The 18,078-nt window shown below is 43.3% G+C and overlaps 1 protein-coding gene across 9 annotated transcripts in view; it reads left to right on the top strand.

The window, feature by feature from the left end:
- Window positions 1–9,079: 9,079 nt before the first annotated feature.
- The window catches only part of LOC115155856 (guanine nucleotide exchange factor DBS), a 48,163-nt gene continuing 39,164 nt past the window's right edge, over window positions 9,080–18,078 (top strand). For 5 of the 9 annotated variants that reach the window (XM_029702835.1, XM_029702838.1, XM_029702837.1 and 2 more), the window contains exon 1: window positions 9,080–9,695. In XM_029702835.1, the coding sequence (XP_029558695.1) occupies window positions 9,095–9,695 (601 nt within the window). In that variant the 5' untranslated portion in view covers window positions 9,080–9,094. Of the gene's footprint in view, window positions 9,696–17,792; window positions 18,077–18,078 lie in introns of those variants that run through there. The other 4 variants (XM_029702844.1, XM_029702846.1, XM_029702842.1 and 1 more) reach the window with 1 other exon arrangement.

The following is an 18,078-nucleotide window of genomic DNA, read 5'->3' as shown; positions in this document are numbered from 1 at the left end:
TATCAGAGACATAATGTAATTCCCTCAGATTACACTGATCCACAAAGAATTTGAAAACAAACTACATTTAATAAACGCTCATATCTACTGGGTGAAACACCACAGTCTGCCATCACAGCAGCAATATTTGTGACCTATTTGCACATAATGTGACATTTGAAATGTATTTTATTTTTTTGGAACGTTTAACTTTTTTATTGTTTATTTCACATTTGTTTATCATCTACTTCACTTGCTTTGGCAATGTAAATATATGTTTCCCATGCCAATAAAGCCTTTGAGTTCTAATGTTGTAACATGATCTGAAACCAGTCAAGCATGTAAACCCCATGAGCAGAACTGTTAACTAGAATTACTAAGCTTTTCACTGTCATGCACAAAGTCAACCATTATTCAGATGGACACCGTAATAAACCATATTAGTGACACTAATATAAAAAACAGATGAAACAGTGCCAGCATGTCCATGGCCCACTATGTGTAGACTAAACTGCACAGATCTCCTAACCCTCTATGCCCATTGCTGCTAGAGGCTGGCAACCTGCTTATCGATCTGGCTGTACAGGCGGGCACCTCCTACCCAGAGCTTTGAGGGCAGCTGTGCTTCCTGTTTGATGGCACCAGGTAACTCCTCCTAAACCTGGGTATAAATCCTGGCTCAGTTATAGCAGGCTTTACTACCGGTCTCTCTATAGGGCTGTCCAAAGCTTCACACACACGCACCTACGTGCATGCCCACTGGCCCACCTACACACACGTATGTGTGCACGTGCGCTCGAACAATCACGCACAACGATGCCGCCACTCTGTCTCACGATCTACACAGTAACATATTCCAATAGAAAATGCCAAGTCAGTGTTTCTGTGATCTAGATGTGTCAGTGTGGATGTGGATTGACTAGAAGTAGGTCAAATCAGCCAGTTAGGAAATCGAGGTGAGGACAGAAGTGATTGCTGCCCAACATCTCTGCCCCCTCTCTGCTGATTACACTTTATATTCCTGATGAGCTGAGAGTCTATCTGCAGCGAGATGCAGTTTAGATCAGAAATCACATAAAGAGCAATCTGAGCTCAATCAGCAAGGTCAGTGCTGTCTGCAGCTTGAGTCGAATTGTACAGTGCAGAACACACAGTATCTCTCTCTCTCTCTCTCTCTCGCTCTCTCTCACTCTCTCTCCCCCCTCCAACAGGGAGTGTGTCTGACAATCTTCCTGGTTTGCTGGTTGTATGATTTGAGCCAGCTTGAAAAGCCCGCAAGGTCAGCTTTACATTGACTCCTGTATCTGTGGTTTATGACCAGTAGGGTTGCCAGGAGCCTATGCTTGTTTCAGATCTGTGTTTCTCAACTTATTCCTAGTTGACTGCCAGGGTGTGCACATTTTCATTCTACCCCAGCATTCTGTGTGTGCAGAAGAGAGGCAGCAGATGGGAGGAGGTTGAGTATGAGGGGTAAATCTCACCTACATGGCAAATGAGGGAGGGAGGGAGGGAGGGAGTGTGATGGAGAGGTGGAGACGACAGTGGTGGTGTCTTGCCTCTCCTCTGCAGTGTTCTCATCAGTATGGGAGAGAGAGGCACTCCTCTCACCTTTTCACAGCCTACAGTAGCAGCCACAGTCTTTTAACCTGCCTGCCTGTCGACTATCACCGCATCTCTGCACACAAACCTATTCCAAGCTTATATGCCTAAACCCAGTAGACACTAACCGGCTGCCATTTTCCTCATTATCCATTTACAGCAAGAGACGGAGAGTCTGCCAATACGACCAGCTCCCTCACTCAATGACTAGCCACTACACTCAACTGAAGATGTACATCCTCTAGCAGTCCAGAGCGTTCATTGAACTGTTGAGCCATGTGTGATCACTGCCATATCTGATTGTATTTGCATTTAAACATGTTTAGAGCGGTACACCATGGAACAAGGGATAGACTTGAGAGAGAGATTAGTGGTACAAGCAATGGCTGATATAATTAGCCCCAGCAGAAGGGGATTTGTGCTTAAACGGCTGCCCTCTCTTTCTACCCCTCCTCTTCTCTCCTCCTCTCCCTCTGTTCTTCCTCCCGCTCTCTCTCTTTCTCTCTCCTCTAAGTGTTTATGCTTCACTCTAGCTCGGTCGTGATGAGGAGTGTGTGTTCAGTGCCGGGCCCACTGCACTTTCTGAAATCAGTCTTGGCTGAGGCATGAGTGACAGACAAGGACTTAGCTCTGGGGCTCGGCTCTGCTTGGATTGAACTGGACTCTTGTTTCTGGCTGACTTATCTGTACATTTGTGTGTGCACTCTACACGATACATCCACACCTCTACACACAGCCTGCATGTGAGTGTGCTGAATCACTCCTCTGAGTGATAGTACATTGCAACTGATCCGAATCTTCTCCTGCGTGTGTATCGGACCAGAACCAGTCACTTACCTCTTGGAGTGTGTACTGGAGCGGTCTGCCTGGGTCCGGGTCGGAGTACCTCTGGATGTGTGGGAGCAGCGCGATCCCTCATGTCTGTCCATGAGTTTCTGCGGGAGGGGGCAGGCGAGGTGCCCTCCCGGATCATGAACAGACTGAGTCAGATGATCCAGAGCCTGGACATCTCTGGACTGGCCTCCCCCTTCACCCCCGAAGCCAGCCGAAGGAACTCCTGGAGGGACTGGAACGGTAGGAGAGAATGTGTTGTGTGGGATGGAGGGGAAGGAATGTGAGGTGAGGTTAAGGGGGGGGGGGTCCGTGGGTCCTTTCCTCTAGGGATGAGATTCTAGAAGTATTTCTTTAGGGCAGTGAGCCCAGATCATCACACACAAGGTTTCCTGTGGGCTTCTCTGCTCCATACTGGGGGGTGTACACTCGCTCGTGCAGGCATAGAGTACAAACCCAAAAGTCACTCTGGGACCCATTTTAAAGGTATAAAAGAAGGCAGCCAAGCAGTAGTCTCATCAGATGGACAATACACAGTAGTCTCATCAGATGGACAATACACAGTAGTCTCAACAGATGGACAATACACAGTAGTCTCATCAGATGGACAATACACAGTAGTCTCATCAGATGGACAATACACAGTAGTCTCATCAGATGGACAATACACAGTAGTCTCATCAGATGGACAATACACAGTAGTCTCATCAGTTGGACAATACACAGTAGTCTCATCAGTTGGACAATACACAGTAGTCTCATCAGATGGACAATACACAGTAGTCTCATTAGTTGGACAATACACAGTCTCATCAGATAGACAATACACAATAGTCTCATCAGATGGACAATACACAGTAGTCTCCACAGATGGACAATACACAGTAGTCTCATCAGATGGACAATACACAGTAGTCTCATTAGATGGACAATACACAGTAGTCTCATCAGATGGACAATACACAGTAGTCTCTTCAGATGGACAATACACAGTAGTCTCAACAGATGGACAATACACAGTAGTCTCAACAAATGGACAATACACAGTAGTCTCAACAGATGGACAGTACACAGTAGTCTCATTAGATGGACAGTACACAGTAGTCTCATCAGATGGACAGTACACAGTAGTCTCATTAGCTGGACAATACACAGTAGTCTTATTAGTTGGACAATACACAGTAGTCTTATTAGTTGGACAATACACAGTAGTCTCATTAGTTGGACAATACACAGTAGTCTCATCAGATGGACAATACACAGTAGTCTCATTAGATGGACAATACACAGTAGTCTCATTAGATGGACAGTACACAGTAGTCTCATCAGATGGACAATACACAGTAGTCTCATTAGATGGACAGTACACAGTAGTCTCATCAGATGGACAATACACAGTAGTCTCATCAGATGGACAATACACAGTAGTCTCTTCAGATGGACAATACACAGTAGTCTCAACAGATGGACAATACACAGTAGTCTCAACAAATGGACAATACACAGTAGTCTCAACAGATGGACAGTACACAGTAGTCTCATTAGATGGACAGTACACAGTAGTCTCATCAGATGGACAGTACACAGTAGTCTCATTAGCTGGACAATACACAGTAGTCTTATTAGTTGGACAATACACAGTAGTCTTATTAGTTGGACAATACACAGTAGCCTCATTAGTTGGACAATACACAGTAGTCTCATCAGATGGACAATACACAGTAGTCTCATCAGATGGACAATACACAGTAGTCTCATTAGATGGACAATACACAGTAGTCTCATTAGATGGACAATACACAGTAGTCTCATTAGATGGACAGTACACAGTAGTCTCATCAGATGGACAATACACAGTAGTCTCATCAGATGGACAGTACACAGTAGTCTCATCAGATGGACAGTACACAGTAGTCTCAACAGATGGACAATACACAGTAGTCTCAACAGATGGACAATACACAGTAGTCTCATCAGATGGACAGTACACAGTAGTCTCTTCAGATGGACAATACACAGTAGACTGAACAGTTGCTGTAGTTGCAGCAATAGAGGTTGTTGTAGCAGTGACGCAGAAGTGATACATCACAGTTAGGGAGAGCATTAGCACAGCACAGTGTTAGAAGCAATACAAGTAAGCTATTGTGAGGGCATTTTTATAGTAGTTGCACAGTGGGGTTAGTTTAATAAAGTGCATGCTGTAGAGTTAGCAGTAGCATCAGTAGAGGACCTCCAGAGTCAGGTCTTCAGACAGGGGGAGACATGCTGAGGAAGCCCAGGAGGAGCCCTCTTAGGTGGGGTAGCAGCAGTGTGGAAAAGCTACCCCCTGGTGCCACTGAGATCGCGTGAGTCAATCATTGGGTCAGCTCTGGGCTTAGGTGTGTGTGTGTGTGTGTGTGTGTGTGTGTGTGTGTGAGAGAGTCTACAGTGCGAGGCTACACTGCGTGTATAACCTTGCCTTGCTGTAATGTATTCAGCCTTGCTCAATGACTCTTGTTTATGTGTGCCAGTCTATTTCTCCATGAAGGTCTTGCAGACATTTAGCCCTGAGTGACTGAGTCGCGATCTCACTAAATGTCACTGTTCATTGCAACCTCTTGCTCTGCCTAGTACTCAACGTTATGGGCTGTATGAAATGGAAGGGGCTGATGTATGGTTAGTGTGTACTGTACTTTACGGTATGTCTTCTATCTCTTCTAAAAATCTTCACCTCTCCCAGCCGCTCTGTTAAACCCATTATCTGGGAGTGAAAACCAGACCTTATGTTTACCCCCTGAAATGGCCCCCTGGGTTTCTGAGCACTATGTTACAGAGTAAAGGGACGAATACTGTTGTCACCTTGCCTTCCTTCCAAGGTTCATCAACAGAATAAAACGTTGCCCATAATGAGTCTCTCTTTATCGCTGACTAAAGGTTGTCAAATGTCAGGCTTTTCTACATAAGTATTGACAGGTATCTGTTGCAACCTCACTCCACACACAAACTGTTCTGATTTGTCTCTTTGTATCCATTAAATACTTTCTCTATTGAATAGTGCATAAGTGTGGTATTCTCTCTCTCATTTTCTCCCTCCCTCTTCACCCTTCATTACTTCATTCCAAAGCTTAAATACCTCTGTAGTCCACTGTACTCCTCTATCCTCTTCTCTCCCCTCTCTCTCTCCTCAGAAAGTGGGAGCATTTGAACAGTATAACTCTTGTAGCATACATGTCTCTGGCTTTATGGCCGACACACTAATAACCTTAACCACCCTCAGGTCAGAGAAAGCAAACACGTGTCTCACACACAAACATTCATATGGGTGTATAACGTTTGAGACCTAACTGTTTTACTGCTACAGCACCTGTATAGGGCCAGATAATAGTCTGATCACTGAAATAAAATGGGTAAGAATGGCCTAATTTGTGGTGGAATGGCATCATTCCACATGCCATCTATCAATAGGGTCAGAATGACTATATTTAGTCAGAACTGTCATTGAGAGGTCCATTAAGAATCAGGTCTTTCAGTGGTTTTGTAAGAATGAAGTCTTTGAGTGAGACAATGGAGATAGTTAGTTAGAATAGACTCTTTCTTTGAATGGTACTGTTAGAATGCAGTGTGTGAATGGTTAAATGGTGGTGTTAGAATGCAGTGTGTGAATGGTTAAATGGTGAATGGTGCTGTTAGAATGCAGTGTGTGAATGGTTAAATGGTACTGTTAGAATGCAGTCTGTGAATGGTTAAATGGTGAATGGTGCTGTTAGAATGCAGTGTGTGAATGGTTAAATGGTGAATGGTGCTGTTAGATTGCAGTGTGTGAATGGTTAAATGGTGAATGGTGCTGTTAGATTGCAGTGTGTGAATGGTTAAATGGTGCTGTTAGATTGCAGTGTGTGTGAATGGTTAAATGGTGCTGTTAGATTGCAGTGTGTGAATGGTTAAATGGTGAATGGTGCTGTTAGAATGCAGTGTGTGAATGGTTAAATGGTGAATGGTGCTGTTAGAATGCAGTGTGTGAATGGTTAAATGGTGCTTTTAGATTGTAGTGTGTGAATGGTTAAATGGTGCTGTTAGAATGCAGTGTGTGAATGGTTAAATGGTGCTTTTAGATTGTAGTGTGTGAATGGTTAAATGGTGCTGTTAGAATGCAGTGTGTGAATGGTTAAATGGTGATTTTAGATTGTAGTGTGTGAATGGTGAATGGTGCTGTTAGAATGCAGTGTGTGAATGGTTAAATGGTACTGTTAGAATGCAGTCTGTGAATGGTTAAATGGTGAATGGTGCTGTTAGAATGCAGTGTGTGAATGGTTAAATGGTGAATGGTGCTGTTAGATTGCAGTGTGTGAATGGTTAAATGGTGAATGGTGCTGTTAGATTGCAGTGTGTGAATGGTTAAATGGTGCTGTTAGATTGCAGTGTGTGTGAATGGTTAAATGGTGCTGTTAGATTGCAGTGTGTGAATGGTTAAATGGTGAATGGTGCTGTTAGAATGCAGTGTGTGAATGGTTAAATGGTGAATGGTGCTGTTAGAATGCAGTGTGTGAATGGTTAAATGGTGCTTTTAGATTGTAGTGTGTGAATGGTTAAATGGTGCTGTTAGAATGCAGTGTGTGAATGGTTAAATGGTGCTTTTAGATTGTAGTGTGTGAATGGTTAAATGGTGCTGTTAGAATGCAGTGTGTGAATGGTTAAATGGTGCTTTTAGATTGTAGTGTGTGAATGGTGAATGGTGCTGTTAGAATGCAGTGTGTGAATGGTTAAATGGTGCTTTTAGATTGTAATGTGTGAATGGTTAAATGGTGCTGTTAGAATGCAGTGTGTGAATGGTTAAATGGTGCTTTTAGATTGTAGTGTGTGAATGGTTAAATGGTGCTGTTAGAATGCAGTGTGTGAATGGTTAAATGGTGCTTTTAGATTGTAGTGTGTGAATGGTTAAATGGTGCTGTTAGAATGCAGTGTGTGAATGGTTAAATGGTGCGTTTAGATTGTAGTGTGTGAATGGTGAATGGTGCTGTTAGAATGCAGTGTGTGAATGGTTAAATGGTGCTTTTAGATTGTAGTGTGTGAATGGTTAAATGGTGCTGTTAGAATGCAGTGTGGGAATGGTTAAATGGTGCTTTTAGATTGTAGTGTGTGAATGGTTAAATGGTGCTGTTAGAATGCAGTGTGTGAATGGTTAAATGGTGCTTTTAGATTGTAGTGTGTGAATGGTGAATGGTGCTGTTAGAATGCAGTGTGTGAATGGTTAAATGGTGCTTTTACATTGTAGTGTGTGAATGGTTAAATGGTGCTGTTAGAATGCAGTGTGTGAATGGTTAAATGGTGCTTTTAGATTGTAGTGTGTGAATGGTTAAATGGTGCTGTTAGAATGCAGTGTGTGAATGGTTAAATGGTGCTTTTACATTGTAGTGTGTGAATGGTTAAATGGTGCTGTTAGAATGCAGTGTGTGAATGGTTAAATGGTGCTTTTAGATTGTAGTGTGTGAATGGTTAAATGGTGCTGTTAGAATGCAGTGTGTGAATGGTTAAATGGTGCTGTTAGAATGCAGTGTGTGAATGGTTAAATGGTGCTGTTAGAATGCAGTGTGTGAATGGTTAAATGGTGCTTTTAGATTGTAGCGTGTGAATGGTTAAATGGTGCTGTTAGAATGCAGTGTGTGAATGGTTAAATGGTGCTGTTAGAATGCAGTGTGTGAATGGTTAAATGGTGCTGTTAGAATGCAGTGTGTGAATGGTTACATGGTGCTTTTAGATTGTAGCGTGTTAATGGTTAAATGGTGCTGTTAGAATGCAGTGTGTGAATGGTTAAATGGTGCTGTTAGAATGCAGTGTGTGAATGGTTAAATGGTGCTTTTAGATTGTAGTGTGTGAATGGTTAAATGGTGCTGTTAGATTGTAGTGTGTGAATGGTTAAATGGTGCTGTTAGAATGCAGTGTGTGAATGGTTAAATGGGACTAGGGTATTTGAATAAAGCTGGTCAGAATAGAGTCTTTGTCCTGCTGGTCCTGATTAGCTGAGAAGGTAGGACAAGACGGTAGGCAGGACAGGAGGAGAGGCCATGCTCTGTTAGTGCAGGTAAGTGAGGACATAGAAATGAGCCCTGGGCCTTTATTCACAAAGTCTCAGAGTAGGAGTTCTGTTCTAGGATCAATTTGGCATTTCAGACCATAATGAATAAGATAATGGGACCTGTTACTCGATCCTAGCACTCCTACTCTGAGATACTTTGTAAATACAAACCCATCCCTGTGTACCTACGCTGCCTTGGGTAGGAGGACTAGTATACACATGTCCAGGTATGAGTGTTTCAGGCATATAACTAGAATTAAAAATACTATGTCTATGGTTTCAGATGCAGAGGCAGACCCAGTTTAGCTCATGTAACAGATGACATGAAATGTCATATCCTGAGGTAAACACACATGAGTTACATGGGCAGGTATAGGAGAATGGTAATGAGCAGGGAGGGTCAGCTATTGTCCTGTAGTGTAGTAGTTAGAGGAGGTAACCTGAGGTGGGAAGAGGAAGTCAGGGCAGGGTAATGCCTGAGTGACATGCTGCAGGCTATAAATCACCGACAGCCTGAGAGCGAAGAGGGAGGGAGTGTGGGAATGAGAGCAGGAGGGCAGAGGTAGGGCGGAGGTAGAGAGAGTGAGGGAGCGACACAGAGGGAATGCAGCAGTCGTACCTGAACTGAGCTGCATGGAACTGCACCTGAAGGAGCGGAGACAGGGATTATTGGAAGAGGGGAAGGGGGGGTGGGGGACGAGAGGAGAGGAGGGGAGAGCGGTATCAGAAATAGGAGGAGAGGAGGAGGAAGAGGAGGAAGGGTGTGAGGTAGAGTTGGACTCAGGACTGTGTGTAGAGGGGGAGTCAGAGCAGAGTATAGGACAGATGGGGCTAGACTCAGGGGAACGAATAGAGGGACAGAAGGAGCAGGAGGATCATTGGCTTAACATGGAGGGACAGCTAGAGTGTTTACCTGGACGTCAGGGAGAGTTACAGTTAGGTTTGGACTCAAGGTTGACAGGGGAGAGAGTGGAGGAATCACACATGAAGGAATTATCAGATGTTTATTCATGGGAAAAGATGAAGAGAGGGATGGAGATAGATAAAAGGATAGAGGGGGAGAGGGGGGAATCTCGCATACGGATGGAGGGAGAGACTGAGGACAGAAGTATGGAGGAAGAGTTGAAGTTGTGTTTAAGGCCGGTGGAGGAGAAAAGAGGGATGTCTGTTCGTATTTCTCTGGAGGAGGTGGAGAGATACTACCGTTTCTCCCGTTGCTGCTACTGGTTACAAAGTGAGTGTTAGAGCATAGCTCTCTCTCTCTTGCTCTCTCGCTCTCTTTCTCTCTCCCCCTCTTTCTCTCTCCCCATCTGTCTTAACATTTCTCTTTCCCTATCTATCTTTCTCATCAACTAAATCTCTCTTCCTATCTGTCTCTATCCCTTTCTATTTCTGTCTTATGCGAGGGTTCTATTTTCTCTCCCCCATTTAATGTGAATCCCTCTCTACAGACTGTCTTGTTGGTCTGTATTGTAGATGATAATGAAATGGCCAGTTGTATTTTCTGTCCACTGTGGCTATGGAAATCCACGGTTGACACTGACGCATTGAACATTTCCTTTGGTATTATCTCAGACAAAGTTTTCAATGGGCTGCATTTAAAATCAAGTTAAAGCTAAATAAATATATATATATATATATATATATATATACATACAGTTGAAGTCAGAAGTTTACATACACTTAGGTTGGAGTCATTAAAACTAGTTTTTCAACCACTCCACAAATTTCTTGTTAACGAACTATAGTTTTGGCAAGTCGGTTAGGACATCTACTTTGTGCATGACACAAGTAATTCTTCCAACAATTGTTTACAGACAGATTATTTCACTTATTTCATTTCACTGTATCATAATTCCAGTGGGTCAGAAGTTTACATACACTAAATTGACTGTGCCTTTAAACAGCTTGGAAATTTCCAGAAAATGATGTCATGGCTTTAGAAGCTTCTAATTGACATCATTTGAGTCAATTGGAGGTGTACCTGTGGATGTATTTCAAGGCCTACCTTCAAACTCAGTGCCTCTTTGCTTGACATCATGGGAAAATCAAAAGAAATCAGCCAAGACCTCAGAAAAGAAATTGTAGACCTCCACAAATCTGGTTCATCCTTGGGAGCAATTTCCAAATGCCTTATGGTACAATGTACTCTGTACAAACAATAGTACGCAAGTATAAACACCATGGGACCACGCAGCCGTCATACTGCTCAGGAAGGAGACACGTTCTCTCTCCTAGAGATTAACGTACTTTGGTGCGAAAAATGTAAATCAATCCCAGAACAACAGCAAAGGACCCTGTGAAGATGCTGGAGGAAACAGGTACAAAAGTATCTATATCCACAGTCAAACGAGTCCTATATCGACATAACCTGAGAGGCCGCTCAGCAAGGAAGAAGTCACTGCTTCAAAACCACCATAAAAAAGCCAGACTACGGTTTGCAACTGCACATGGGGACAAAGATTGTACTTTTTGAAGAAATGTCCTCTGAACTGATGAAACAAAAATAGAACTGTTTGGCCATAATGACCATCATTATGTTTGGAGGAAAAAGGGGGATGCTTGCAAGTCGAAGAACACCATCCCAACTGTGAAGCACGGGGGTGGCAGCATCATGTTGTGGGGGTGCTTTGCTGCAGGAGGGACTGGTACACTTCACAAAATAGATGGCATCATGAGAAGGAAACTGATGTGCATATATTGAAGCAACATCTCAAGACATCAGTCAGGAAGTTAGAGCTTGGTCGCAAATAGGTCTTCCAAATGGACAATGACCCCAAGCATACTTCCAAAGTTGTGGCAAAATAGCTTAAGGACAACAAAGTCAATGTATTGGAGTGGCCATCACAAAGCCCTGACCTCAATCCCATTAGAAAATTTGTGGGCAGAACTGAAAAAGTGTGTGCGAGCAAGGAGGCCTACAGACCTGACTCAGTTACACCAGCTCTGTCAGGAGGAATGTGCCAAAATTCACCCAACATATTGTGGGAAGCTTGTGGAAGGCTACCTGCAACGTTTGACCCAAGTTAAACAATTTAAAGGCAATGCTACCAAATACTAATTGAGTGTATGTAAACTTCTGACCCACTGGGAATGTGATGAAAGAAATAAAAGCTGAAATAAATAATTCTCTCAACTATTATTCTGACATTTCACATTTTTTAAATAAAGTGGTGATCCTAACTGACCTAAAACAGGGAATTTTTACTAGGATCAAATGTCAGGAATTGTGAAAAACTGAGTTTAAATGTATTTGGCTAAGGTGTATGTAAACTTCCGACTTGAACTGTACCCTATTCCGAATAGGATGCATAGCTTTTGACCAGAGCCCTATAAGGGGTCAAAAGTGGTGCACTATAAGGGTGATAGTGTGTGAGAATACAATTTTGAGACGTAGCCATGGTGCTGTAAAATATCTATACGAGGAAGCCAAAGAAGAAGGAACAGGATCAGGAGAACTGAATATGAATCAATTTGACTATACAGAAGAGGAACCAGATGCTGTGAAGCAATGGGTTAATTTAAAACTGTGTTGGATGAGCTTCTCTATAGAATCTTTGTTGTCATCATATAGTGAGTTAACATGGCTGCTCAGGGATTCATAGGATTATATCTTTGGTGTTGGACTGGCAAAGATAAATGTTTTAGAGCTTTAAATTGAGTTCACATGTTTTATGGCTCTCTGTTTGGTGGATGACCCATAAGGACTGTATTTCACATCTGGTGTTTACCCAAGCTACTGGTATTTACTCTAGGTAATGAGTTTTTGGTGATGGTGTACAGTAAAATAAGGTTTAAGACTAACAGAAACATGTCTTTCACTCTCAAACATATAATCTACAGGTACAAGACTATAGAGTGCATTCAGAAAGTATTCAGACCTCTTGACTTTTTCATTTTTTTTAAGTTACAGCCTTATTCTAAAATCTTTTTTTTAAATTGTCATTCTATACACAATACCTCATAATGACATAGCGGGAAGAAAAAAAACATTTGGGGAAATTATTACAAATAAAAAACGGATGCCTTATTTACGTAAGAATTCAGACCCTTTCCTATGAGACTAGAAAATGAGCTCTGGTGCATCCTGTTTCCATTGATCATCCTTGATGTTTCTACAACTTGATTGGAGTCCACCGTTGGTAAGTTAAATTGATTGGACATGATTTGGAAAGGCACACACCTGTGTATGTAAGGTCCCACAGTTGACAGTGGATGTCAGAACAAAACCAAGCCGTGAGGTCAAAGGAATTGTCCGTAGAGCTCCGAGACAGGATTGTGTCAAGGCACAGATCTGGGGAAGGGTAATTTCTGCAGCATTGAAGGTCCCCAAGAATGTGTGGGCCTCCATCGTTCTTAAATGGAAGAAGTTTGGAACTACCAAGACCCTTCTTAGAGCTGGCCGTCCGGCCAAACTGAGCAATCAGGGTAGAAGGGCCTTGGTCAGGGAGGTGACCAAAAACCTGATGGTCACTCTGACAGAGCTCCAGAGTTCCTTCGTGGAGATGGGAGAACTTTCCAGAATGACAACCATCTCTGCAGCACTCCACCAATCAGGCCTTTATGGTAGAGTGGTCAGACGGAAGCCACTCCTCAGTAAAAGGCACATGACAGCCCGCTTGGAGTTTGCCAAAAGTCACCTAAAGACTCTCAGACCATGAGAAACAAGATTCTCTGGTCTGATGAAACCCAATATTGAACTCTTTGGCCTGAATGCCAAGCATCACGTCTGGAGGAAACCTGGCACCATCCCTATGGTAAAGCATGGTGGTGGCAACATCATGCTGTGGGGATGTTTTTCAGCGGCAGAGACTGAGAGTCTAGTCAGGATTGAGGAAAAGATGAACGAAGCAAAGTACAGCGATATCCTTGATGAAAACCTGCACCCGTGACTGTGTGGCCACACACGCCTCCAACTCAATCATTAAGTTTGCAGACGACACAACATTAATAGGCCTGATTACCAACAATGACGAGACAGCCTACAGGGAGGAGGTGAGGGCCCTGGGAGAGTGGTGCCAGGAAAGAAACCTCTCATTTGACGTCAACAAAACAAAGGAGCTGATCGTGGCCTTCAGGAAACAGCAGAGGGAGCACGGCCCTATCCACATCGACGGGACCGCAGTGGAGAAGGTGGAAAGCTTCAAGTTCCTCGGCGTACACATCACTGACGATCTGAAATCGTCTACCCACAAAGACAGTGTGGTGAAAAAGGCGCAACAGCACCTCTTCAACCTCAGGAGGCTGAAGAAATTTGACTTGGCCCCTAAAACCCTCACAACCTTTTACAGATGCACAATTGAGAGCAAATCCTGTTAGGCTGTATCACCGCCTGGTACAGCTACTGCACCACCCGTAATTGCACCGCCCGTAACCGCAGAGCTCTCCAGAGGTTGGTGCGGTCTGCCCAACGCATCACTGGGGGCAAACTACCTGTACAGGTGCATCAAAGCTGGGACCGAGAGACTGCTTCTACCCGGTTACGCAACCCTGCACTATAGATGCTATAGAATGGGAGAAGCCCTGTATACATAGACTTGTAATCCCTGGCCACTTTAATAAGGGAACACAAGTCACTTTAATAATGTTTAAATAATGTTTACATACTGCTTTACTCATCTCATATACTGTATTTTAGTCAATGCCACTCCGACATTGCTCGATGTAATATTTATATATTTCCATTCTTTTACTTTTAGATTTGTGTGTATTCTTGCGAATTGTTTTTAGATACTACTGCACTGTTGGAGCTAGGAACACAAGCATTTCACTACACCCACAATAACATCTGCCAAATGTTGTGTATGTGACCGATAAGATTTGATTTGATTTTGAGTGCTCAGGTCCTCAGACTGGGTCTAAGGTTCACATTCTTACAGGACAACGACCCTAAGCACACAGCCAACACAACGCAGTAGTGGCTTCGGGACAAGTCTCTGAATGTCCTTGAGTGGCCCAGCCAGAGCCCGGACTTGAACCCGATCGAACATCTCTGGAGAGACCTGAAAATAGCTGTGCAGCGACGATCCCCATCCAACCTGACAGAGCTTGAGAGGATCTGCAGGGAAGAATGGGAGAAGCTCCCCAAATACAGGTGTGCCAAGCTTGTAGCATCATTCCCAAGAAGACTCAAGGCTGCGATCACTGAAGGTGCTTCAACAAAGTACTACGTAAAGGGTCTGAATACTTATGTAAATGTGGTATTTCTGTTTTTTTATTTGTAATACATTTGTAAAAAAAAAAAAAAAAGAATCTAAAAACCTGTTTTTGCTTTGTCATTGTGGGGTATTGTGTGTAGATTGATGAAGGGGAAAAACGATTTAATCCATTTTAGAATAAGGCTGTAATTTAACTAAATTTGAAGGTGTCTGAATGCTTTCCGAATGCACTGTACATCATGTGTATACTGTACAGCATTCAGCAGAAATCCACTCTTTTTGTATCACTGGCTATGTCATTGTGACATCATTACCGATACTGGCAGACGTTTCTAGAGGCAGAGAGAAAGATGGAGGACCCAGATCTCTCTAATGGTTTCTGTATCCACAGATAGATTATATTTCTACGTATGTGTCTTTGCTCCTGGTGGGAATCATCAACTGATACACCTGCTGCCAACCACACCCATTGTAAAGACCCTGAAGGCTTAATAATGTATTGTACTGTGAAGATTAAGGGAAGAGAGAGAGGAAGAGATAGGGAGGACAAGGAAGAAAGGGAGACGAGGTAAATGGGGAAAAAAGAGTGAGGGGAGGAGGAGGGAGAGATGATACCTCTGTGGGATCTGCCAGGGGTGTGATGGGTGTGTGTTGGTTGCGTGAGAGGGTGCCATGCTCACTGTGTGAGTGCCCCTGAGCAGTTGGTGGATGGATGAAAGCTGTTACGTGTGTCTGTGTGTTATTGTCAGCAGCTGCTCAACTAACGCTAGGACTGTCCAATTACCTCAGGGCATAAGTAACCAATATTGCCAGGGAAGAAACCCTATATCACAGAAAGTGACAATCACATGGGTGTATACAGTACTTAGTTAACGATTTTCAATCTTGTGAGTTTCTCGCGTAACTTCTGGTGTTCCTGTTCCCCTAGTCTCTACTCTCCTCAGCTCAGGTTGCAGCTTTGAAGTCTCATGATGAAAGGAAGAAGCTTACGTCTCTCTCCAATGATCAATCGCCTAATACCATCAACTTCTGTTAGCAGCCACTGAGCCACACAGTGGACAGTCACCTGTCTGGGTGGGGTGATCGGTTCATATAGCAGTAACTGGAACCCTGCTTTAGATCAGTAGTCATTACATGTACCCAGTAGAATTGACCCAGAGAGAAAGTAGCTCTGACCTCTCAGCTCTGCTTCCTGTTGGGATAGTGAGATGGAGTGTCTAGGCCGAACAGTAGTAGGTGATGGTTCTAGTGGGATCTGTACGGTGTGAGGGGGGTTATAGGTCTCTGATCTCTACCTATTGTTCCTATGTGTTAGTGTGTTTGGGGTGCTGTGTAGAGTCATGGGCTATAGATTAGTATAATCCATCGCCACGACCTCCGTGAGTCGCCTGGCCTGCTGTCACCTGCCACCCTAAACACGGACATATGGGCTGCTCTCTCTGTGATGTCACTGAACAGGCTTTTTTAACGAGAGCTGATCTCCACTCAGTGTATAAGTGAATACAATTGCACTAGAATTGTTTATTTTTTTACTTTTTTATTGATATTTTTTGCATGTTTTAGTATTTTCTTGTTAATACCTTTGTTTTGTTAGACATGTTTGATGTAGCAATGTAAGTTGTGAATTTTTGTACTATGAATAAAAATGTATTACAAAATAATAATTGATCTCTCACTTTTCATTATGTCACAGACCTGTTTACCAGTAACCATGTGCTGTTCTCTTTGTGATGTCACAAATGTTATATTTTAAGCATGAGTCTCTGCTCTTCCGTGATGTCACAAACCTTTCACATTCTTAACCAAAGCATTCAAGACTATCTTTATGGTGTCACTTTGTTTACATTTGCATCATAATGTTGACTATTTATTGGGATGACACAGTATGTTGTCTGTGCTGCTGTCTTTATAGAGAGCGATGTATCAGTTCATTGAGGCCATTCATGCGTAGGGAGGAAGGATGTACCATAAACCCCTCCTGTCCTTCACACACAGAGAGAATTGAGTAGGCTGACCCAGGGAAGTATTTCCCCTCTCCCCGGACAGAGAGGTGTGTATTAGGCGGTGTTCCATTACACTAGGGGAATATGATAGGACAGTTGAGGGAAAGGACCTACACACCACTCTTCCTTATCCTCTGTCCTGACTAAAAGGATCAGTTCAGCTGTTGTTCCTGATACATTTTCACTGTATCCTGTGTTCACACTCATGTGACTCCGACACGGGACAATACCACATCAAAGGGAGCATGGATGTGGGCAACAGGGGAGTTCACACAACACATTGGCCGTCTCTCATGCAAACATGCACATACAGTACCAGTCAAAAGTTTGGACACACTGTTACATCCGTTGTTGGAATGAGACCAAGGTGCAGCGTGGTAGGCGTACATTTTCTTTTATTAACAATGACACCGGGGAAAAAACAACAAAATACAAAAGCGAACGTTTGCACACAAACAAGATCCCACAATCACAGGTGGGAAAAAGGGCTGCTTAAGTATGATCCCCAATCAGAGACAACGATAAACAGCTGCCTCTGATTGGGAACCATACTAGGCCAACAAAGAAATAGAAACATAGATATGCCCACCCAAGTCACACCCTGACCTAACAAAATAGAGAATAAAAAAGTCTCTCTAAGGTCAGGGCGTGACACACACCTACTTGATGACAGATTTGCACACGAGTGTGCAAAGCTGTCATCAAGGCAAAGGGTGGCTACTTTGAAGAATCTCAAATATAAAATATATTTTGATTTAACACTTTTTTGGTTACTACATGATTCCATATGTGTTATTCCATAGTTTTAATGTCTTCACTATTATTCTACAATGTAGAAAATAGTAAAAATAAAGAAAAACCCTTGAATGAGTAGGTGTGTCCAAACGTTTGACTGGTACTGTGTGTGCATTTGGACCTCTGCATGACAAATAGACACTCAGCCCAGCTAATCGATGGCTTGCGCCACACAAAAGACACAAGGCGTACACTATAACGCAACTAGCATGCTAGATCCTCTATATGTTTCAATATTTTGCTTCATATTTCAATATCATACTTAGGCAGTCCTAAGTATGAGTGTTTGCATGTGTGTGTGTGCTTGTGTGTATGAAAGAGAGCTCTGTGCAGTGTTACCCTGAGGCCAAGGCTGTCACTTGAAAGGTCCCCTCATGGCCAAACAAAGAGCCCTGTTGGAAAAGGGGGGGATGAGAATCTCCACAGCAGAGCTTCAATATTTGTGGTGTTTGTAAGTAAGGGCAGTGTCTGTAGAGACAGAGAGTGAAACAGACCGTGGCAGACATGATAGTGTGTGTTTTAGGATAAGGCTGAAACGACCGTCTACACCATTAGTGGCACCTAGAGGAGGTGAGCCTGGCTCAGCAGGGCCCTGAACCAAGTGTCCCTGCTCTGCCACGACATCAGCAACCTGTGGCTGAAGCTCCAGCACAGGACAGGT

Source organism: Salmo trutta, chromosome 20 (genome assembly GCF_901001165.1).
Source record: "Salmo trutta chromosome 20, fSalTru1.1, whole genome shotgun sequence".
NCBI classification, from domain to species: domain Eukaryota; kingdom Metazoa; phylum Chordata; class Actinopteri; order Salmoniformes; family Salmonidae; genus Salmo; species Salmo trutta.
Note: the sequence above shows the minus strand (reverse complement) of the source record. Positions and strands in the feature narration are given on the sequence as shown.